Below are 17,773 nucleotides of genomic sequence, written 5' to 3'. Positions count from 1 at the left end.
ATATCGGAGATAAACTTTCTACCTTCACAAAGGTAGAAGTAAGGTTTGCGTATATGGTACCCTACTCAAACCCTACTTGTGGGATTATACTGGAATTATATGTTGTTGTATTAATTTGGAAACCGATTACCCAGTTATGAAATTAGCTCACCCGCCTGTAACAAAGTACATGTCGTTACCAGAAGTGACACGTGTCTAACCCGTGATTTGATTGGTCGGTGATTTAACTGATCATGCACTGATGTGCAAGGGTTACTTTCTTTTTACGTGATCAGTAACATACTTATTTGTGGTTCTTTTGGACAAGTGTGATGAAAATGTGTGTTTAAAAAAAAGGTGACATTTTTATATATAGCACTCTTTTAAAGAGCGCTATACTTTAACAGAGTTTTGGCCGTTAAAGTATAGTGCATACTTATTATACTTATATATATATATATATATATATATATATATATATATATATATATATATATATATATAACGCTACTATAAACCGCGCTATCCATAGCGCGGTATATAACCGCGCTATATATGTATCGCGCAGTTATATACCGCGCTATACATAGATAAATAAACGGTCTTCCTCTTTCTTCCCCACAGTCGAACCAGACGCCCCCCTCCCCAAGTTCAAAATATTTAACCGACCCCCCCCCCCCCCACACACACACACACAAAAATTTGCTTCTAAAAACATTGTAGTGGACCCCACCCGTCACACAAAAAGATAAGATTGTAGGTCCCACATCCTGGCCAAAGCCTTCTATTATTGTGGTTTCCTCGTTTCAGACTCAAATTTTCAATTCATCGACTTTCTGAAAAACATAAATCGAGATATTCCGATTTAGTTTATGTTGAAACTCGTATAATAATGCATATTAGTTATTTTAAATGTGTTTCCATGTTGTTTTGTATTTTTTTTTTTGCGATTAAACTAGTATGTTATTTTTATCCGGACTAAAATATTAGTGTTTTGTGTTTGTTTTGTGATTAAAATATATTTGTTGTTTTTATCTAGTTTAGATTATTTATTTTCTTAAAGACTAGTGCCCTTTTAGCGTAGTAAAATATAGAGCCTTTTAGCGTAGAATCCCTGTAGTTTAAGTATTTTTTTATACTGATAGATCAAACACAAACTCTGTCCAATTAAATATGATAAAAATTATTTATTTAATTTACAAAACAAACATACAAAATTATGAAAATATTTAAATTGACACACATAAAAATTCAGAATAGCTTGGTGCTACTGGGCCTCAAATATAGAGCCTGGAACCCATAGGTATATACTCTGTCCAATTAAATATGATAAAAATTAATTATTTAATTTATAAAACAAACATACAAAATTATAAAAATATTTAAATTGACACACAGAAGAACTCAGGATAGCTTGGTGCTACTGGGCCTCAAATATCGAGCCTGGAACCCTATAAATTCAGGATAGCTTGGTGCTACTGAGCCTCAAATATCGAGCATGGAACCCATAGGTATATATACTCTGTCCAATTAAATATGATAAAAATTAATTATTTAATTTACAAAACAAACATACAAAATTATGAAAATATTAAAATTGACACACATAAGAATTCAGGATAGCTTGGTGCTACTGAGCCTCAAATATCGAGCCTGGAACCTATAGGTATATACTTTGTCCAATTAAATATGATAAAAATTAATTATTTAATTTACAAAACAAACATGCAAAATTACGAAAATAATAAAATTGACACATACAAGAACTCAGGATAGTTTGGTCCTACTGGACATCAAATATGGAGCCTGGCACCCATAGATATATACTCTGTCCAATTAAATATTGTATAATTATAAAAAAAATAATTATTTAATTTACAGATCAAACATACAATTAATGTTGTTTAATTTACAGTAAACGACATGGACGTGCCGCCTATGCATCCCGGACTTGTCTCCGATGAGCTATTAGTGTTACAGGGCGATCATAGGTCCGTCTACGTATGGGAGAGAGAGTTACTGGCCCAGACTCTCCGCGCCAGGAGAGTGGACGACATGTGGGATTTTATGAAGGACAGAGATCTCCATCCCTGTGTAGTCCAGCGCCTGCGGGATACGGGCTTCTACATGATTTTGGAGATCGGGCGGCTGCAGCTCGACTGGTCTTTGATAACGGCCCTGATAGAGCGGTGGCGACCGGAGACACACACTTTCCACCTGCCCATTGGCGAGGCCACCATCACGCTACAGGACGTGGAGGTTTTTATATGGGATGTCTGTTGATGGACTGCCCGTTGTATTGCCACAGGCCATGAGAGAGATGACGCGTAGGCAGTATTTGGACATGCTGCAGCAGCTCACTGGTTTCAGGCCACAGGATGAGACTGCACACTCAGGGGCCAGTCGTATGAGTTTGACAGCTATTCGACAGCATCTGGAGATATTGCACCCCGACATCACCGGGGAGACAGATGATATGCATATTCATCGATATACGAGGTTGCTACTGCTCCTTCTGTTTGGGGGGATCTTGTTCCCGAACACTTCGGGGAACGTAGTCAGCTTGTGATTTCCTCATCATCTTCAGCTGCTAGATGATTTATCCAGTACTGCTGGGGTGCTGCTGTTCTCGCCTACTTGTACAGGCATCTGTGTCGGGCGAGCATGGGCACCCAGCATGACGTATGTGGATTTTTGTCGCTTCTACAGGTGACAACATATTCGAATACTCTGTTCATTCCTTCCAATTCTATCTAGTCAAATTTTTTCTTAAACTTTACGTTAACTTTGTATGTTAGGTTTGGGCCTGGGAGCGGTTCCTGCAGTTGCAGCCACCTCTACCACCATTACCTCCGGATATACCACCTATGTTTCTCCCTCTAGCTAGGAGGTGGGTTCTCCGGCGTGGATATGTACGAGATTACGAGGCTCGGCATAATCTCCCCCTTTGCAGGGATGTGTTGGATATGCTGGAGGGCGCACACGTAAATGTGTACCTAAACTTACTTGGTATAGCTTCACATGTGTTGCGCATACTCACATTTTCTGTTGTTATTTGATAGTTCATCTGGACACCATACAGCGACGACTTGATAGGTGGTCTGCCCGATTATTGCTCGGCCGACCGACTGATTTGGAGCACTTTCGTCCCGCTCATGTGCCTCGATATTGTGGAGCATCATGCCACGAAGCGGGTACTTCGCCAGTTTGGCCGTCCGCAGTATATACCGAGGAGGCCTACATGGGAGGCCACACATTATCAGTGGGATGATCGTTCCAGGGCAGACGACGCATATGTAGCATGGCTAGAGGCGTAGGTCCATACTTGGGATGGTCGAGCTGACCTAATTCGCCCCCCTCCCCCCTTCACAGATCCAGACGGAGACTATTCAGCTCTATATGCCCTGGTACCGCCGCGTTACCCGACTTTTTGTCAGGAATCCCATTCATCAAGCTGGCGGTCGGTACGTTCCATACGCCAGGCGGCACGAGGCCCTGGTATGTTTTCTGTTATTATTAATTATATAACTGTAACTTAGTATTCTGTAGTTCATATTTGATACGTTGTGCAGGCTATTAGCCTACATATAGTCTACCAGATGGGACTGCAGATGCAACGACATGCCGGCGAGGGAGCGGCCGCTTTGCACGATTATTGTCGGCAGGTTGCAGAGGTGGCTGCCCGGACACTGAAGCGAGATCGAGAGGATTAGCACTTGGGACACGACCCTTCATATGTGGCGCCAGAACAGTACCAGCGAGGTAGGGGTGCCCCACGAGGCAGGGGTGTCCCTCGAGGTAGGGGTGCCCCACGAGGCAGGGCTGCCCTATAAGGCAAGGCTGCTGCACGGGGTCGTGGTGGGCGGCGAGGAGGTGGTCCCCAGCGAGGGGGCGTTGAGGCCCTTATTGATGATGTTGATGCTGATCTGTTGGGTGACCTACATGAGTCAGATGGGTATCCCACCAGCATGCCGTCATACAGCCTTGGGATGCAGCTCACTCCAGGGACTTCGCAGGTGACCCCGCCAGGTCCGTTATTGATCACGGGCACAGGCCTTACCGGAGAGGATTGGGAAGCATACTTCCCAAGGTCATCGACCGCTGCTGAGGATCGGTCGACCCGAGATTTGGATAGTTGGCGCCGCCTGAGTTATGGCTCATCATCACAGGCGCATGTATGTTTTTATTAGTATTAAATTTAAATTTGATTTTTCTTTTCTCATTTATTTTCCATAACTTTATTAATTTTCTTATTAAGGCTTCATCCCCGCCCGTCACAGAGGCCCATTTGTGCGATGCTGACATGGTTGTGACGGATGATTATATTCAGGAGTCCGACGAGACCATGGTAAGATAATTTAAATTGTTGTGACTTAATATATACTTTCCTATACTGAGCTGACTTATTCTTTTGTAGGTTTCTACTGGACCGACGGCCCCTTCTACCGATCCTTCCAGCATCACTGATGATCATGATGCAGCGCATCCTCCTATAAAGAGGCGCCGTGATGAGGATGATCCTGATAGCGTAACCGGGCGGGATAGGATGCGCCTCAGGCCAACGGCTGTATTGAAACACACAGGCTGTGGGACACATTGACTTTTATTTTTGTTTTTGTACTTTATGTAAATATTATTTTATGTAAATAAGAACAGCAATTTTTTATGTTTACATAATATGCGCATTATGTTTTTATTTTTCCGTTCCTTCTTTATTTTAATACTACAACACAAACACAAAACATAACAACTTAACATAATTTAAATTCAGTACAACTAATGAAAATACATGACACGAAAAATATAAAGATAAAGTAGTACACTCAACGCATACATGTCATTGTTTAGTCACTGCCGATCATTATTCTCTGCTCCAACCACTTAAATTTCTCTTCCATCTTATTTTTTTCTAATTCTGCCTCTTTCAGTTTCTCCTTCAACTCCGCAATTTCTCGTTTATATTCCTTTTCATATTCACACTGTTTTAAGGTCAAATCATGAAGATACTGCAAAGATCGTTTGTAGCATTTCTGCTTACAAGGTTCATCAATCCATACCTCAAAATTATAAAAAAGTTCATCGGGAACCCTATAAAACTTGTTCACACACATCCAGTAGCAGCGTCTAACTTCACCACCATTCCAACAGTCATTCATCAAATATTTTTTGCCGCACTGGCACCTTGGTACATAAAGGCGTTCAGACATTTGCTTTTGGTTATTGTTAAGCGCAGAAAATAACTAGAATGCGCCCATTATTTATAGGCAAGGCAACACACATAACGTAGTAGTTAACCGCGCTTATATATATATATATATATATATATATATATATATATATATATATATATTCACATAACGTAGTATTTAACCGCGCTATGCTTTGCGTGTTAAAGATGATTACGGATACAAAATAGCTTTTTCTCAGATGGCCAGCTTTTCAGTTCGACAAGACAATACACATAACGTAGTATTCAACCGCGATATATAATATATATTCACATAACGTAGTATTTAACCGTGTTATATATATTCACATAACGTAGTATTTAACCGCGCTATGCTTTGCGTGTTAAAGATGATTACGGATACAAAACAACTTTTTCTCATACGGGCAGCTTTTCAGTTCGACAAGACAATACACGTAACGTAGTATTTAACCGCGCTATATCTATTCACATAACGTAGTATTTAACCGCGCTATGTGTATTCACATATTTATCAGAAATCTACCTTTGACTCAACTATTTTTGAATTATATTTATCAAATATATTCACATATTTTTCCATTTTTTAATCCAATACTATTTTTATTACATGAACGGGAGGGAGAAATGCATTAATTTACTCAACTGGAAAATGTTAAATATCAATAAGATTTAACAACAATGGAAACATAATTTTATTTGATACATCTTGCAACATAAACAAAACAGCTACTTATTAAAACATAAACTCATTGATAGTTGGGCACATTAGAAGAACACCCACCACGAGCTTGATTACCACTGCCACCCAAACCAGCCGAAGGACATTTTTGACGGTCGTATCATGTTTGTGAGCATATACCACATTTACGCGCATAAACGGTATCGCTAATATCTATTTGATTCCGTATACGCGTTCTTTTCTGCACCTGTATTCGACGCAAATAGTCCTTCTTACACACCATTTTAAATGATTCCGACGGCCAATAATGCTCAGCATCCACTGGCTGCAACTGCCCACTATAGGTGTTTAAGTAAGCAGCAACACTACATTGTTTATCATCATAGTTGGTTGACCCTAAACCTGTATGTTGAAAGCACCTGATGGCATGTGAGCACGGCATATGGTAGATGGACCATTTCCCACAAGAGCATAACCTTCTAGATTCATTTATGGTATGTAGATTATTCCCCCGATTTTGATGGATAGCAGTGCGAACTTTAAAAATATTTCTGTCGTGATTGTAAAAATGAATGCCAATATGCTCGCCGCCTGCATTTCTCAAATCTCTTCATCGGCAGTGGCATAAATTTAACACCCCTTTCCATCAATGACGTTGCAGCTGCAGCCATTTCAGCAAACCTCTCCGCCATCTGTTTGAACAGCATCCGCACCATGGCAGTGACAAGCAATCCTCTTGCCGACTTCAATAACCCGTTGAAAGACTCGGACACGTTTGTAGTCAGAATTCTCCATCTTCTTCCACCATCCGCATGTAAAGTCCATTTGTGAAGCTCATGTCACATCAACCAATGAACATTGTCCTACTGCTACATAAACATATCACTATTCACGCACCATGTGTGAGTAACATCGTGAGAAAAACAAAGGAGTGAAATGGTTTATAAATTTCCAGAGGAAAGTAATTTTTGTAAATATTTATCTAAATGCTTTCATTAAATTAACGAAAACAATAGATAATTTGAATCCAAAGAGGTTATTAATTTTTTTTATAATCATGTGCTTAGACTAGTTTGTGCGCATTTCGACTAATTTATATATATATATATATATATATATATATATATATATATATATATATATATATATAGAAAGGGACCCTTGGAGCAACAGTAAAGTTGTTTCTGTGTGACTTATAGGTTCGAGCCGTGGAAACAGCCAGTGTTGAAGGCAGTAATTTCTCCAAAAGTGTTCAAACTTGAAAGAAGTGAAAAAATTCTCCGACAAATTAAGGGTGTTTAATATATTTTATATACCTTTAAAATTCAATATACTATCTAATATATGCAGTGTAATTTTTCGTCAAAAATGGTCAATTGACCACCTTTTAAGACTTGTAGCTTCGCCCCGGAAAGTAGTCAATAATACTTGCATTAGGGGTGCCTATATTGTATCCCTTGGGGTGCGGTGCGACCCTTCCACGACCCTGCGTCAATGTAGGATGTTTTGTGTATTGGATTGCCCATTTAATCAATATGTCTAATCACTTAATCATGGTTGAATAATATTTATATACTTTTACTTTAATTTTCACTTATCAAGGTTAAATTATTTGAATTAACGTAATCACTACATGCTTAAGTATTTACAAAAATTCTCTTATATCCTCGTGGGTGCAAAATTGTTTCCTTAATTTTCCTTTCTCACGTGGACTCAAACTCAATTTCCCGAGTTGAAGGTCTTATTTCCCTTGTAATAGTACCTTTTAGCAATTTATCGATTGACTTGTTCAAGTAAAAGGTGCACTACTAGTGAAGTTTTTGCATGGATTTGACCCTTCATTTACCATATAAATCATCATCATCAACTAAAGATAGACAAATTAAATCCAATGGGGTTAATAGATTTTTTTAATAGCCATATAGTTGGATCAGTTTATGCCCACTTCGATTAATTTTTTTAATATATTTGATATTTCTATTAGCACATGTATCAAGTAATTAGAGGGCGGATCCAGAAATTAAATTTAATGAGTTCAACGTTTAAGAATTTTAATATTGAATTTATTATACTGTTAAAATTATAAGTTCAAATCTAATACTTGTTGAGATTTTAGTAAGTTTTTATACGTAAATATATACTTTGTGTCGAAAGATAAGAGTTCGTTTTAAACTATAACCGAAAGCAGGTAACTCTGTCCATCTTTACAATTTTAAAAAATTAAGATTGAAAAAGAGATAAGGAGAAAAATAGCAGCTATAGTACACTGAGCTTTAAAGGTTGTACTTTATTCCATATCCATCTTTATAGAACTGATGAGAGAGAAAAAAGGTGAAAAAAACTCAATTGCAACGCTGTCTTCTTCCTCTTCTCTCTCTCATGCCATTTTCACACAAAAGAGACACAGCAAAACCGGAAACAAAAAAGAAGAGAGAGAGAGAGAGAGAGAAGAAAGAGAGTGACTTTGATGAGGAGCTTGACGACTGCGTAAAAAAGGAAAAGCAAATGTCGGTTCTCTTTATTTATTATCACAAAATATATTGTTCCTTTCTTCAACTCTTTATCTTCCTTTCATCTTAATTCGGTTCCATTCGATTTGATTCAGTTTTAGCTATTATTACTCGCTTTTGTATGGTGGGCTATGTATTTTTCAACTGAAAATGTGCAAAATGCGGTGGTGATTTCATTCGAATTGTTTTTTGTGATCTGTTTAGTTGCTGAGAAAATGTGCCCCCTTTTATGTGCATTCTGTATTTTTTAAAGCAAAATTAAGGAATTAATGATAAGGTTATAGAGCAGTTTTGTTTTTAATCTGAATTTTCTCAAGTTTAATGTGCCGAATGCGATGTTAATTTCGTTCGAATTGTTGTTGCAATCTGTTAGGTTGTTGAGAAATTGCTGGAAACTCTTTCCACCGGAAAGCGTCGAACTTTTTTTAATTTTTTTTGTGCATTTGCAGTTTTTATTTTTTGAGCTCCGAAAAGTTTCAACTGAAATGTGCAAATGCGGTGTTATATTCGTTCTGAGTTGTTTTGTTGTTGTTGTGATCTGTCCGAATTATTCAACTGAAATGTGTCAAATGTGGCTTTTTTTTAATTATATATATTTATATATATAGCAAAATCAAGGAATTATTAGTAGCAATAGGTTATGGAGCAATTTTGGTTGTTATTGGAAGTTTCTCAAGCAAATGTGCCAAAGTGGTGGTAATTGCATACGAATTGTTGTTGCCATATTTTGGTTGCTGAGAAAATGCTGTAAATTCTTCCCTAAAAAAGGAAAAAGAAGAAAAAAAATTAAATTTTCGGGTGCATTCTGTGTTCTTTTGCAAAATTTAAAGAAATTTGATTCAGTCGAAATTTGGTTTTGCTCGGAATCTTTTCAAGTATAATGTGCCAATATGGTTGTAATTTCAGTTGAGTTGTTGTTGTGATCTGTTTGGCTACTGAGAAAATGCTGGAAATTGTTCCAACGGAAAAAATAGAAGAGGAAAATTTCACTGTGCATTATTTGAGTTTTTTGCAGCATTACATTATGACTGCTTGATTTATTTGAAGTTTCTTGATATTGAGCAGTTTGCTGTTAGTGCTGAATTTCTCAAGTATAATGTGTCATTATGTTGTTAATTTTAAATGAATTATTGTTGACTTGTCACAATACATTTTGGTTACTGAGAGAGTGCTGGAAAATATTTATACTGTTTTTGAAGAGAAATAAGGATCAGAATAACTGTTTCCATTAGTTGTAATTTTCTGCTTTAAAATTTTAATTACTATAATTTTTTATATTTGTACATTTCTTGCACCTACAGCGATATAGTATATGTATTTTGTCTTCTAATCTTTTTTTGGTTTGGTTTACAGATCATGTTAAAAGAAACTGATTGTTTTGTTTTAATAGGATTGTCAAATCTGAAGCGGATCCACATCGCTTATCTTGGAATCTGAGTTTCATATGTTGATTATTCATCTCTCTGTTTTCCTGAAGAATTAGTGGTAAACATGATTTATGGAATCTTGTAGTCTTCATAGCTACTTTACCTTAAAGAGTTGATACGAAGAATATACCAATTTGTTGCAGACTAGTAATCCACCATGAACTGGAATCAGCAAATGGAAATTCATTACACGAACACTGCTATGCCTTATAATTCAATTGGAAGCTTTATGGATTTCTTTGGAGGTGTTACATATGACCATGTAAATTATATATTTGCCGATCCTCCATATGGTCAGGTACATTCAGTAGTTTTACAGAAATTGATCTTTTTTTCGGTCTACACCCTTGTTGTGCATTCACCTACTTTCATTCTGTTCCTGCATTTCCAATTTCTGCCTTTGACCCTTGTTACGCAGGATTGTGCAAAATAACCTGTACAGATGAGGGTAAGGGTACAACTGGAACACTGATCAGTTTTAAATTAGTAGAATTAACTGCGTGACCCTGGACATGTTGTAAATCATGATTGGATAAGCAGATATTACAAATAGTACTCATGAATATGAAAAAAGAAATACCGTGAGAAAGTGGAAATTTGTTTATCAAGTATGTGCTGTTCTATTATGTACATACATTTGTCTAGTAGTGTCCAAAGAGCAGATTCAGAACCATGCCTTAGTACACATGTACTACATGTATCAACTGCATAATTATCAACTATGCTGCATTTAATGGACACTAGCTCTCGAATTGCTCGAGCAAACTAAGGAACTCTGCTACTAATTGCTAAGCATATGAGGACCTTAGAGGTACCTTTGGATATCATTTAACTGCAACATGTACATTCTCTTCATGCATCTTTGGTTTCGTCTATATCAAACTGTCAGTCACATGGAAATGTAGAGCAAGATTTTGAATAACAGTGCTATATGACTTCTCTGATCCTTGCAGGAGAGTTTATACTCATCCATCAGTACCAATCCCTACAAATTTGGGTACTCTGAAGCAGGTAGTTTCTCATATTACGAATATGGTCATGAATACGTGGTTAATGATCATGTATCTGGAATCAAAGAGCATGATAGACATTTAGAGAACCCTTCAACCGCCACCGGTGACCAGAATGTAGCTGCAAATGTGCATAGAGAAGCAATTTCAGGCTCCAATTTACGCACTAATTCTGTGGAATGTAAGTACCCTTTTCACTCTCTTTCTACTGCAGTTGATATGCACAAGTTTTTGAAAATATCCCAACAAAAGTAGAGAATGTCTTAGCACAGCCGTTGTGCTACGAATGTATAATATGTCACCATTCTCAAAATAGTAGAATGTACCTATGTGTACGGAAACATCTTCACAGTTTCTCTCTTTATTCTACTTGCATTGTGTATATGACTAAATATTGTTAGGAAAATGCACCGGGAACGATTTAATGATCACTTACCATGAATATTTATTTTTGAATGCTAATTGATGAAAAAATGAAAGTTTGGGAGAGGGTGGTTGAAGCAAGGGTAAGGAGGTCGGTGTCTATATCCGACAACCAGTTTGGGTTGATGCTGGGTCGTTCTACTGCGGAAGCTATACACATTATTAGAAGACTGGTGGAACAGTATAGGGAGAGGAAGAAGGATCTGCACATGGTGTTTATTGATCTGGAGAAAGCGTATGACAAGGTTTCTAGAGAAGTTCTCTGGAGATGCCTGGAGGCTAAAGGTGTGCCGGTTGCCTACATTAGGGCGATTAAGGACATGTATGATGAGGCTAAAACTCGGGTTAGGACAGTAGGAGGCGACTCTGCGCATTTCCCGGTTGTTATGGGATTGCACCACGGTTCTGTGCTCGGTCTGTTCTTATTTGCCCCGGTGATGGACGCGTTAACACATCATATTCAAGGGGAGGTGCCATGGTGTATGTTATTCGCTAATGATATAGTTCTGATTGATGAGTCGCAAGCAGGTGTTAACGAGATGTCGAGGGTTTCAAATTGAGCAGGACAAAGACGGAATATCTGGAGTGCAAGTTCAACGCTGAGTCGAGGGAAGTGGACGTGGATGTGAGGCTTGAATCACAGGTCATCCCGAGTAGAGGCAGTTTCAAGTATCTTGGGTCGGTTATCCAAGGGGGAGGGGAGATCGACGAGGATGTCACACACCGTATTGGAGTGGGTTGGATAAAGTGGAGGTTAGCATCTGGAGTCCTGGGTGACAAGAGAGTGCCACCGATACTCAAAGGTAAGTTTTATAGAGCGGTGGTTAGACCAGCCATGATGTATGGGGCTGAGTGTTGGCCTGTTAAGAACTCACATATCCAGAAAATGAAAGTAGCAGAGATGAGGATGTTAAGGTGGATGTGCGGGCACACTAGGATGGATACGATTAGTAATGATGATATTCGGGAGAAGGTGGGTGTGACTCCCATTGATAACAAGATGCGGGAAGCGAGGCGTAGATGGTTCGGGCATGTTCAGAGGAGAAGCCCAGACGTTCCGGTAAGGAGCTGTGAGCGGCTGGCCTTGGAAGGCTCGAGAAGAGGTAGAGGGCGGCCTAAGAAGTATTGGGGAGAGATAATCATGCAGGACATGGCGAGGCTTCAGATTTCCGGGGACATGGCCCTTGATAGGGAGCTGTGGAGGTCGAGTATTAGGGTTGTAGGTTAGGAAATAGTTGAGTCTTTCCTTAGTTCGTACATTTGTGAGGCTAGCTTGGTAGAGTTTTTGTCTGAGACAGCTAGTGGCAATGTTGTGTCTTACTACTCTTTCGTTTTTCATAGAGCCGACTCTATGTAATGGTTACCGCTTTTGCTCTGCACCTATTTTCTGGCTTTCATGATGTTGTTAATTTTTTCTTATGGTATCTGTTGGTGGTACTGATATTGTCTCTTTTCTCTTCTCTTCTTTTTTTTTTCTTCTTCTTGAGCCGAGGGTCTTTCGGAAATAGCCTCTCTACTCCTCGGGTAGGGGTAAGGTCTGCGTACACACTACCCTCCCCATACCCCACTAGTGGGATTATACTAGATTGTTATTGTTGTTGTTGTTGTTGTTGTTGCTAATTGATGAAAAAACAACCATGAATATCCGCATTAGTTATAGCACCCTTGCAGTTCATTTCTACTGTAAAGACATCTACCTGTGTTTTTTTTGTTTTATTTGCTATTATTTTTTATTATTTAATAAACACGAGATTACAGAATCTCACAGCCATTTGTATACTAGGATCAACCCTTTAAAACCATAATTCTATGTCTTTACACCTTCCCTCCTTTACTCCTATAGCTCTGAGCATCAAGGACAGGGATCTACTGTTCTTTTGCATCTCATAGTTATATCTGGTTAAAAAGGTGAAATGACAGCACTCAACTTCCAGTGGTTATCTTGCTGTCTTGAAAGCTGTTGAGCTATAAGCCTCATGTTTGAACGAGTGTTCCGCAATGGCCACTCAAAGTGCATTAGTCAACCAACAAAATTTGACTTGGATGGGTTAGAAGAAGGCATCCAACACCATAAATAAATTCCTCTTGTCTGATAATTCCTTTGATTGATTCTTTCTCATCATATGAGATTGATGGTAGCCTATAGTCTGCAGTAGTTGACTCAAATTGATCCTCTGAAGGCATTGAGACGTTTTCCTGCTGTTTCAGTAAAAGAGACCTCTGCTACAGCATTTCTGAAGACCATCTCTTTTAGTACCAATTTTGTATAGACGATAGATGGTTGGTCACACTGCCAACATTCTAGATGGGACAGATCCTTTATCAAATTGAAGATCTGCCTGTAAATACATGTTAAAAAGTCTGTGGGGAGTGATAAAATGAGTTCGTTTATGAAATAAACAAAATATTAGTACATTATACATTCCTAAGTCAAAGTGATGGTGCTAAGGTTGCTTTGTTACACTCTCTACATCTGATTCCCTCTGTTTCTGTAGTCTCAAAAACCTTCTGCTTCAATATAAATGTTATTCAGAAAAGCTCAGTGGCTTTTTCTTCTTTATGATAATAACTGGTTACAACTTACAAGTTTCTTTCTGTTTTCCATATATCAATTTCTGAAAGTTATGTGTGTGGCAAAAGTAACCTAAGGAGCATATAAGATGAAATGAGCAAATAATTGGCTAGTGCTTTTTTAAGAAGGAAGCAATGTAATGCTTATAACTGTTTAGCTGCAAATCAGACTACCCAAAGAAACATAGTTTTACTTAATAATGATAATTTCCTTCTGTAAGGCAGCTGTCTAGAAGCATGTTTTAGTACATTCCTCTATTATGCATTCTGTGCTGCAATCTGTATCGATTATACATCTGAAATTTGTGATGGAATAGAGTTTTAAAAGTAAATAGGTCGATCTGAACGCAGCAAAAATTGTATGGAATATGTCAGTGTTGGACTTATGCCTTTGAGTATTGCAGTCTCATTTGTCGTCATTTCTGCTGCTGTTGCTTGTGCCTATTCATAAAGAGCTTCCTACTCTTACGATACATTAGGTTATCACTAAGCATGTCCCTTTGCTCTTTTTCAGGTCCTAGGGGTCAAATTAATACTCGTGACAGTGAGGTATGAAGTTTTATTTCTAAGTTATGTTTCTTTTCTCTTTCATGCCATGGTCATTAGTCCAGCTGATGTATAACCACCATAACCTCTACTTTCTTATTCATAGTATCTGCATACTACGACAAAACTGCTCTCTGTGTTGTGGTTGTAACTACAGTAATGATTTCAAAGCAGACAAATGATATAACAGCTAGATGTTTTAAATAGTTTTAAACTACTCTTTCAACTAATAGGAAAAAATGTAACAGTAACAAGAGGGGTCTTGCATTTTCTATTCCTGCTGATGTTTTCAGGAAGTGTTTCTGGCTGCTAAGTAAGCATGGGTCGTTGTCCTGATTAGAATCACTGACTAGTTTCATTCATCTATTTTTTAAATTAATGCAGGTTATTTGGCAAGATAATATCGACCCTGACAACATGACCTATGAGGTTTGATTTGTAAAATTTCTGCAATCTCCACTTATTAGACTTGTATTTTCATTATCTTGTGCATCATCAAATAGTATCATTATCTTGTGATCCATTTGAGACATCAAGAATCTCATGTCACAGTTCTTTTAGTAATGTCTTGGTTATTAGAGGCAGAGAATTAGTTGTCAAAGTTATGCAGGTTAATATGAAATGTTTATTGCCATGAGGAGCCCTGTAAGATACGGTATATTTTTCTGGGATCTCTATCACCTACGAGTCGAGATGGAGCGAAATGGATAGTAAGGATTCATCTAGCTGACCCCAGCTATCTTGGGATAGATCGTTAGTTGTTGTTGTTGTAGTCATGTGATGTGCATCATTGACGAGAATGGTGGCTTAGTGTCGGATGAAGATGAAACTGATATTTTGATAATGTCATTCTCGATGTCGAATTGATCATCTTTATAATTCTTTTAAGGTCCTCTGAACAATGAATTACTCCATGCAGCCAATGACCAGCAAAGCTTTGTTTTGAGAGCTTCCCTCAAGACATGAATTGAGTGAATAAGCTTTTTTGACCTACTAATATGGTGTAACTTAAAGGGAAATATCTGACCTACTAATACCCGAGCTAGTGTATGATAAGATTTCCAACTGCATCAGATCATAAGTTGATCTGCAACTTCTGAAAAATCCTTTTGCATGAACTACATGTAGAAAGAGAAAAAAAGAAGAGAAGGATTATGCAAAATCAGGAGATTATTGAGTTTATTCTTCTTTGCTAAAGAGCGTTTTGATGCTCACGGCTCCTGTGGAAGTTTTCATATCAGGTCGTTCTCATCATTGAACCATTTTTTTGTATACAATACATACAGTCATGATCATGATACTATTTAAGCAAATTGATTTTGATATCATATTAGAAATATTATAGCTGATGAGTAGTGTAACTGACGGGCCTGCATTACATACTGTCCAGTGTTCACTTTATTCTCTGCAGATATTCATCAAAGAAAATAAATGATTTTTTCTTTTAATGATTGTTTCCTTTTGTTTAAGTGATGATCTGTAAGTAATGTTTTATGTTGGAGACTTGATAAACTTGTAATTTTAATTCTATTTGGATTGAATTACAGGAATTACTTGAATTGGGGGAGGCTGTTGGAACTCAAAGCAGAGGTCTTTCCCAAGATCAAATCTCCTTGCTTCCAATCACAAAGTTTAAGTGTGGCTTGTTCTCAAGAAAGAAATCAAGAAAGGAAAGGTAGAACAAACCCATCGAGAATCTCTTCCTATAAATAAGGGCAACTAATGGAAAAATGAACAATTGTCTAATAATCCTATAGCTCTGACATATTAATTTTATTTTTATGCTTCTTGTTCTGTGCTGATTGTTATGTTTCTTCAAAGTATAATAGGCTGGTGGGTTGTCTTTCTATATGTGACTATTTGTCTTTTATGTTTATCATCAACAATCTTCTTCATCTGAATAGTCCATAGATTTCTACTCTTTATCTTTTGAAGTTAAGTATAGATATTTTATCACAGTATTCTATATTACCTTGAGTGGTATCAATGTCCTTTTATGTTTCGCTTGCACATATTCTTTTCCAGATTTCCTCTGAGATATGTTATATTCTGCATATTGTGGAGTTTAATATATGTATCTGTTGGTGCGTGTGTTTATTTGTTTGTTTATTTTCCCCATAGGTAATTGAATTCTGAGATAACTGAATGAAAATGTCATCTTTGCCATAATTATCTATTACTTATATCCCGAAAAAAGTTATTATTGTCTATCATGATTATCTTTGCCTAGTATTGTGGGCAAGGTATTGTATCAAAGCGTTTTCACTGATCACAACAGATTTTCCTTCTTATTTCCAGGTGTGTCATCTGCCAGATGGAGTACAAACGAAATGACCGACAGATCACTCTTCCCTGCAAACATCTCTATCATGCTGGTTGTGGCAGTAGATGGCTAAGTATCAACAAAGTAATCAATTGAACCCTCGAAAAACAATTTCCTTAAATGTTTAACATGTACTTTATTGCTAAGTCATTCATTAATGTGTTAGGCTTGCCCAATTTGCTACTCGGAAGTGGCAATTGATACATCGAAGTGGTGAAGCGAATAACAAGCACTATAGGGAACTGGATTCATACTTTTCTTCTTGGTCACAGCATTTTCCCTTTTTTCCTTTTCGTTCACGTTCTCCTTATAGAGCATATTTTTCCCGTTGCTTCTGTGTTACATTAGAGAAATATAGTCTAGTGGTCAATAAGAACAGAAAGAAACACCGCGTTTGACAGTTTCGTTAGTTGTTGGAGCTTAGTACCACATGTTCTGTTTTGAATATTAGCCATAATCTCAGAACTTTGTCACAGAAAGGATGTCTACTTCTACTTTCACTGTCCTACTATTGTTGCCTGGGAGAAATACAAAAATACGAAGAGGAATGAACCGTTTGTTTTTCTTTTTCTGCCTCAAATAGATTCTTGTGAGACCTGTTCTGAAAATGATATTTTGCAGTTGAATTGCATTTCATATTGGGTAAACTCTGTTGAGCTTTACAAGGGCTTGTGTAGATGTACTGAAGCATTCGACAAAAACATCTGTGATTGGTCTAAATGGAATTGGAAAGAAAGTAAAGAGACAACGGTTGGGTATTAGTGAAAGTGTGATTTTGATAAAATTAAGAGGAAAGGAAACAAGGCAATATCCGAAATTCACTTCATTTGTACTTCACATTTCCGCTCTCCGCAGCTGCATGTCCACAACTGAATCGACTAGTTGAACTTCCTCTAAATTTAACTAGCGTTCTTGGTTCAAGCCCTCAAAATGGATAACATTTAATAGGGAGCGATTTACCTCTTTTGTGAACTCACTTGGCATAAATTAGAATTATTCAGACTAGTGAGCTTTGGAATTAAACTGGAAGGGGAAAAACCATATTATTCCGTTTGCTTATCTACATCAACAAGGCCAATTCTGCCAATTAGTCTCT

The 17,773-nt window shown here is 37.6% G+C and overlaps 2 protein-coding genes across 3 annotated transcripts; both read left to right on the top strand.

Annotated features, from left to right (window-relative positions):
- Positions 1 to 1,902: 1,902 nt before the first annotated feature.
- On the top strand, positions 1,903 to 3,692 carry LOC138891915 (serine/threonine-protein phosphatase 7 long form homolog). Its single transcript, XM_070175602.1, has 5 exons — positions 1,903 to 2,238; positions 2,288 to 2,478; positions 2,625 to 2,688; positions 2,778 to 2,963; positions 3,552 to 3,692. Exons 1-5 carry the CDS (start codon positions 1,903 to 1,905, stop codon positions 3,690 to 3,692), a joined length of 918 nt encoding a protein of 305 aa, XP_070031703.1.
- A 4,508-nt stretch (positions 3,693 to 8,200) lies between these two features.
- On the top strand, positions 8,201 to 17,242 carry LOC104114295 (E3 ubiquitin-protein ligase BIG BROTHER-like). 2 transcript variants are annotated; one of them, XM_009624700.4, is made up of 9 exons: positions 8,201 to 8,374; positions 9,768 to 9,862; positions 9,948 to 10,102; positions 10,758 to 10,995; positions 14,323 to 14,357; positions 14,739 to 14,783; positions 15,902 to 16,029; positions 16,653 to 16,761; positions 16,844 to 17,242. In XM_009624700.4, exons 3-9 carry the CDS (start codon positions 9,962 to 9,964, stop codon positions 16,892 to 16,894), a joined length of 747 nt encoding a protein of 248 aa, XP_009622995.1. In that variant the 5' UTR covers positions 8,201 to 8,374; positions 9,768 to 9,862; positions 9,948 to 9,961; the 3' UTR covers positions 16,895 to 17,242. The 2 variants fall into 2 exon arrangements, with proteins under 2 accessions (XP_009622995.1, XP_009622996.1); XM_009624701.4 differs by having other exon boundaries at positions 8,372 to 8,501.
- Positions 17,243 to 17,773: the final 531 nt, after the last annotated feature.

The sequence above is a fragment of the Nicotiana tomentosiformis genome, chromosome 5 (assembly GCF_000390325.3).
Source record: "Nicotiana tomentosiformis chromosome 5, ASM39032v3, whole genome shotgun sequence".
Classification (NCBI taxonomy): Eukaryota; Viridiplantae; Streptophyta; class Magnoliopsida; order Solanales; family Solanaceae; genus Nicotiana; species Nicotiana tomentosiformis.
Note: the sequence above shows the minus strand (reverse complement) of the source record. Positions and strands in the feature narration are given on the sequence as shown.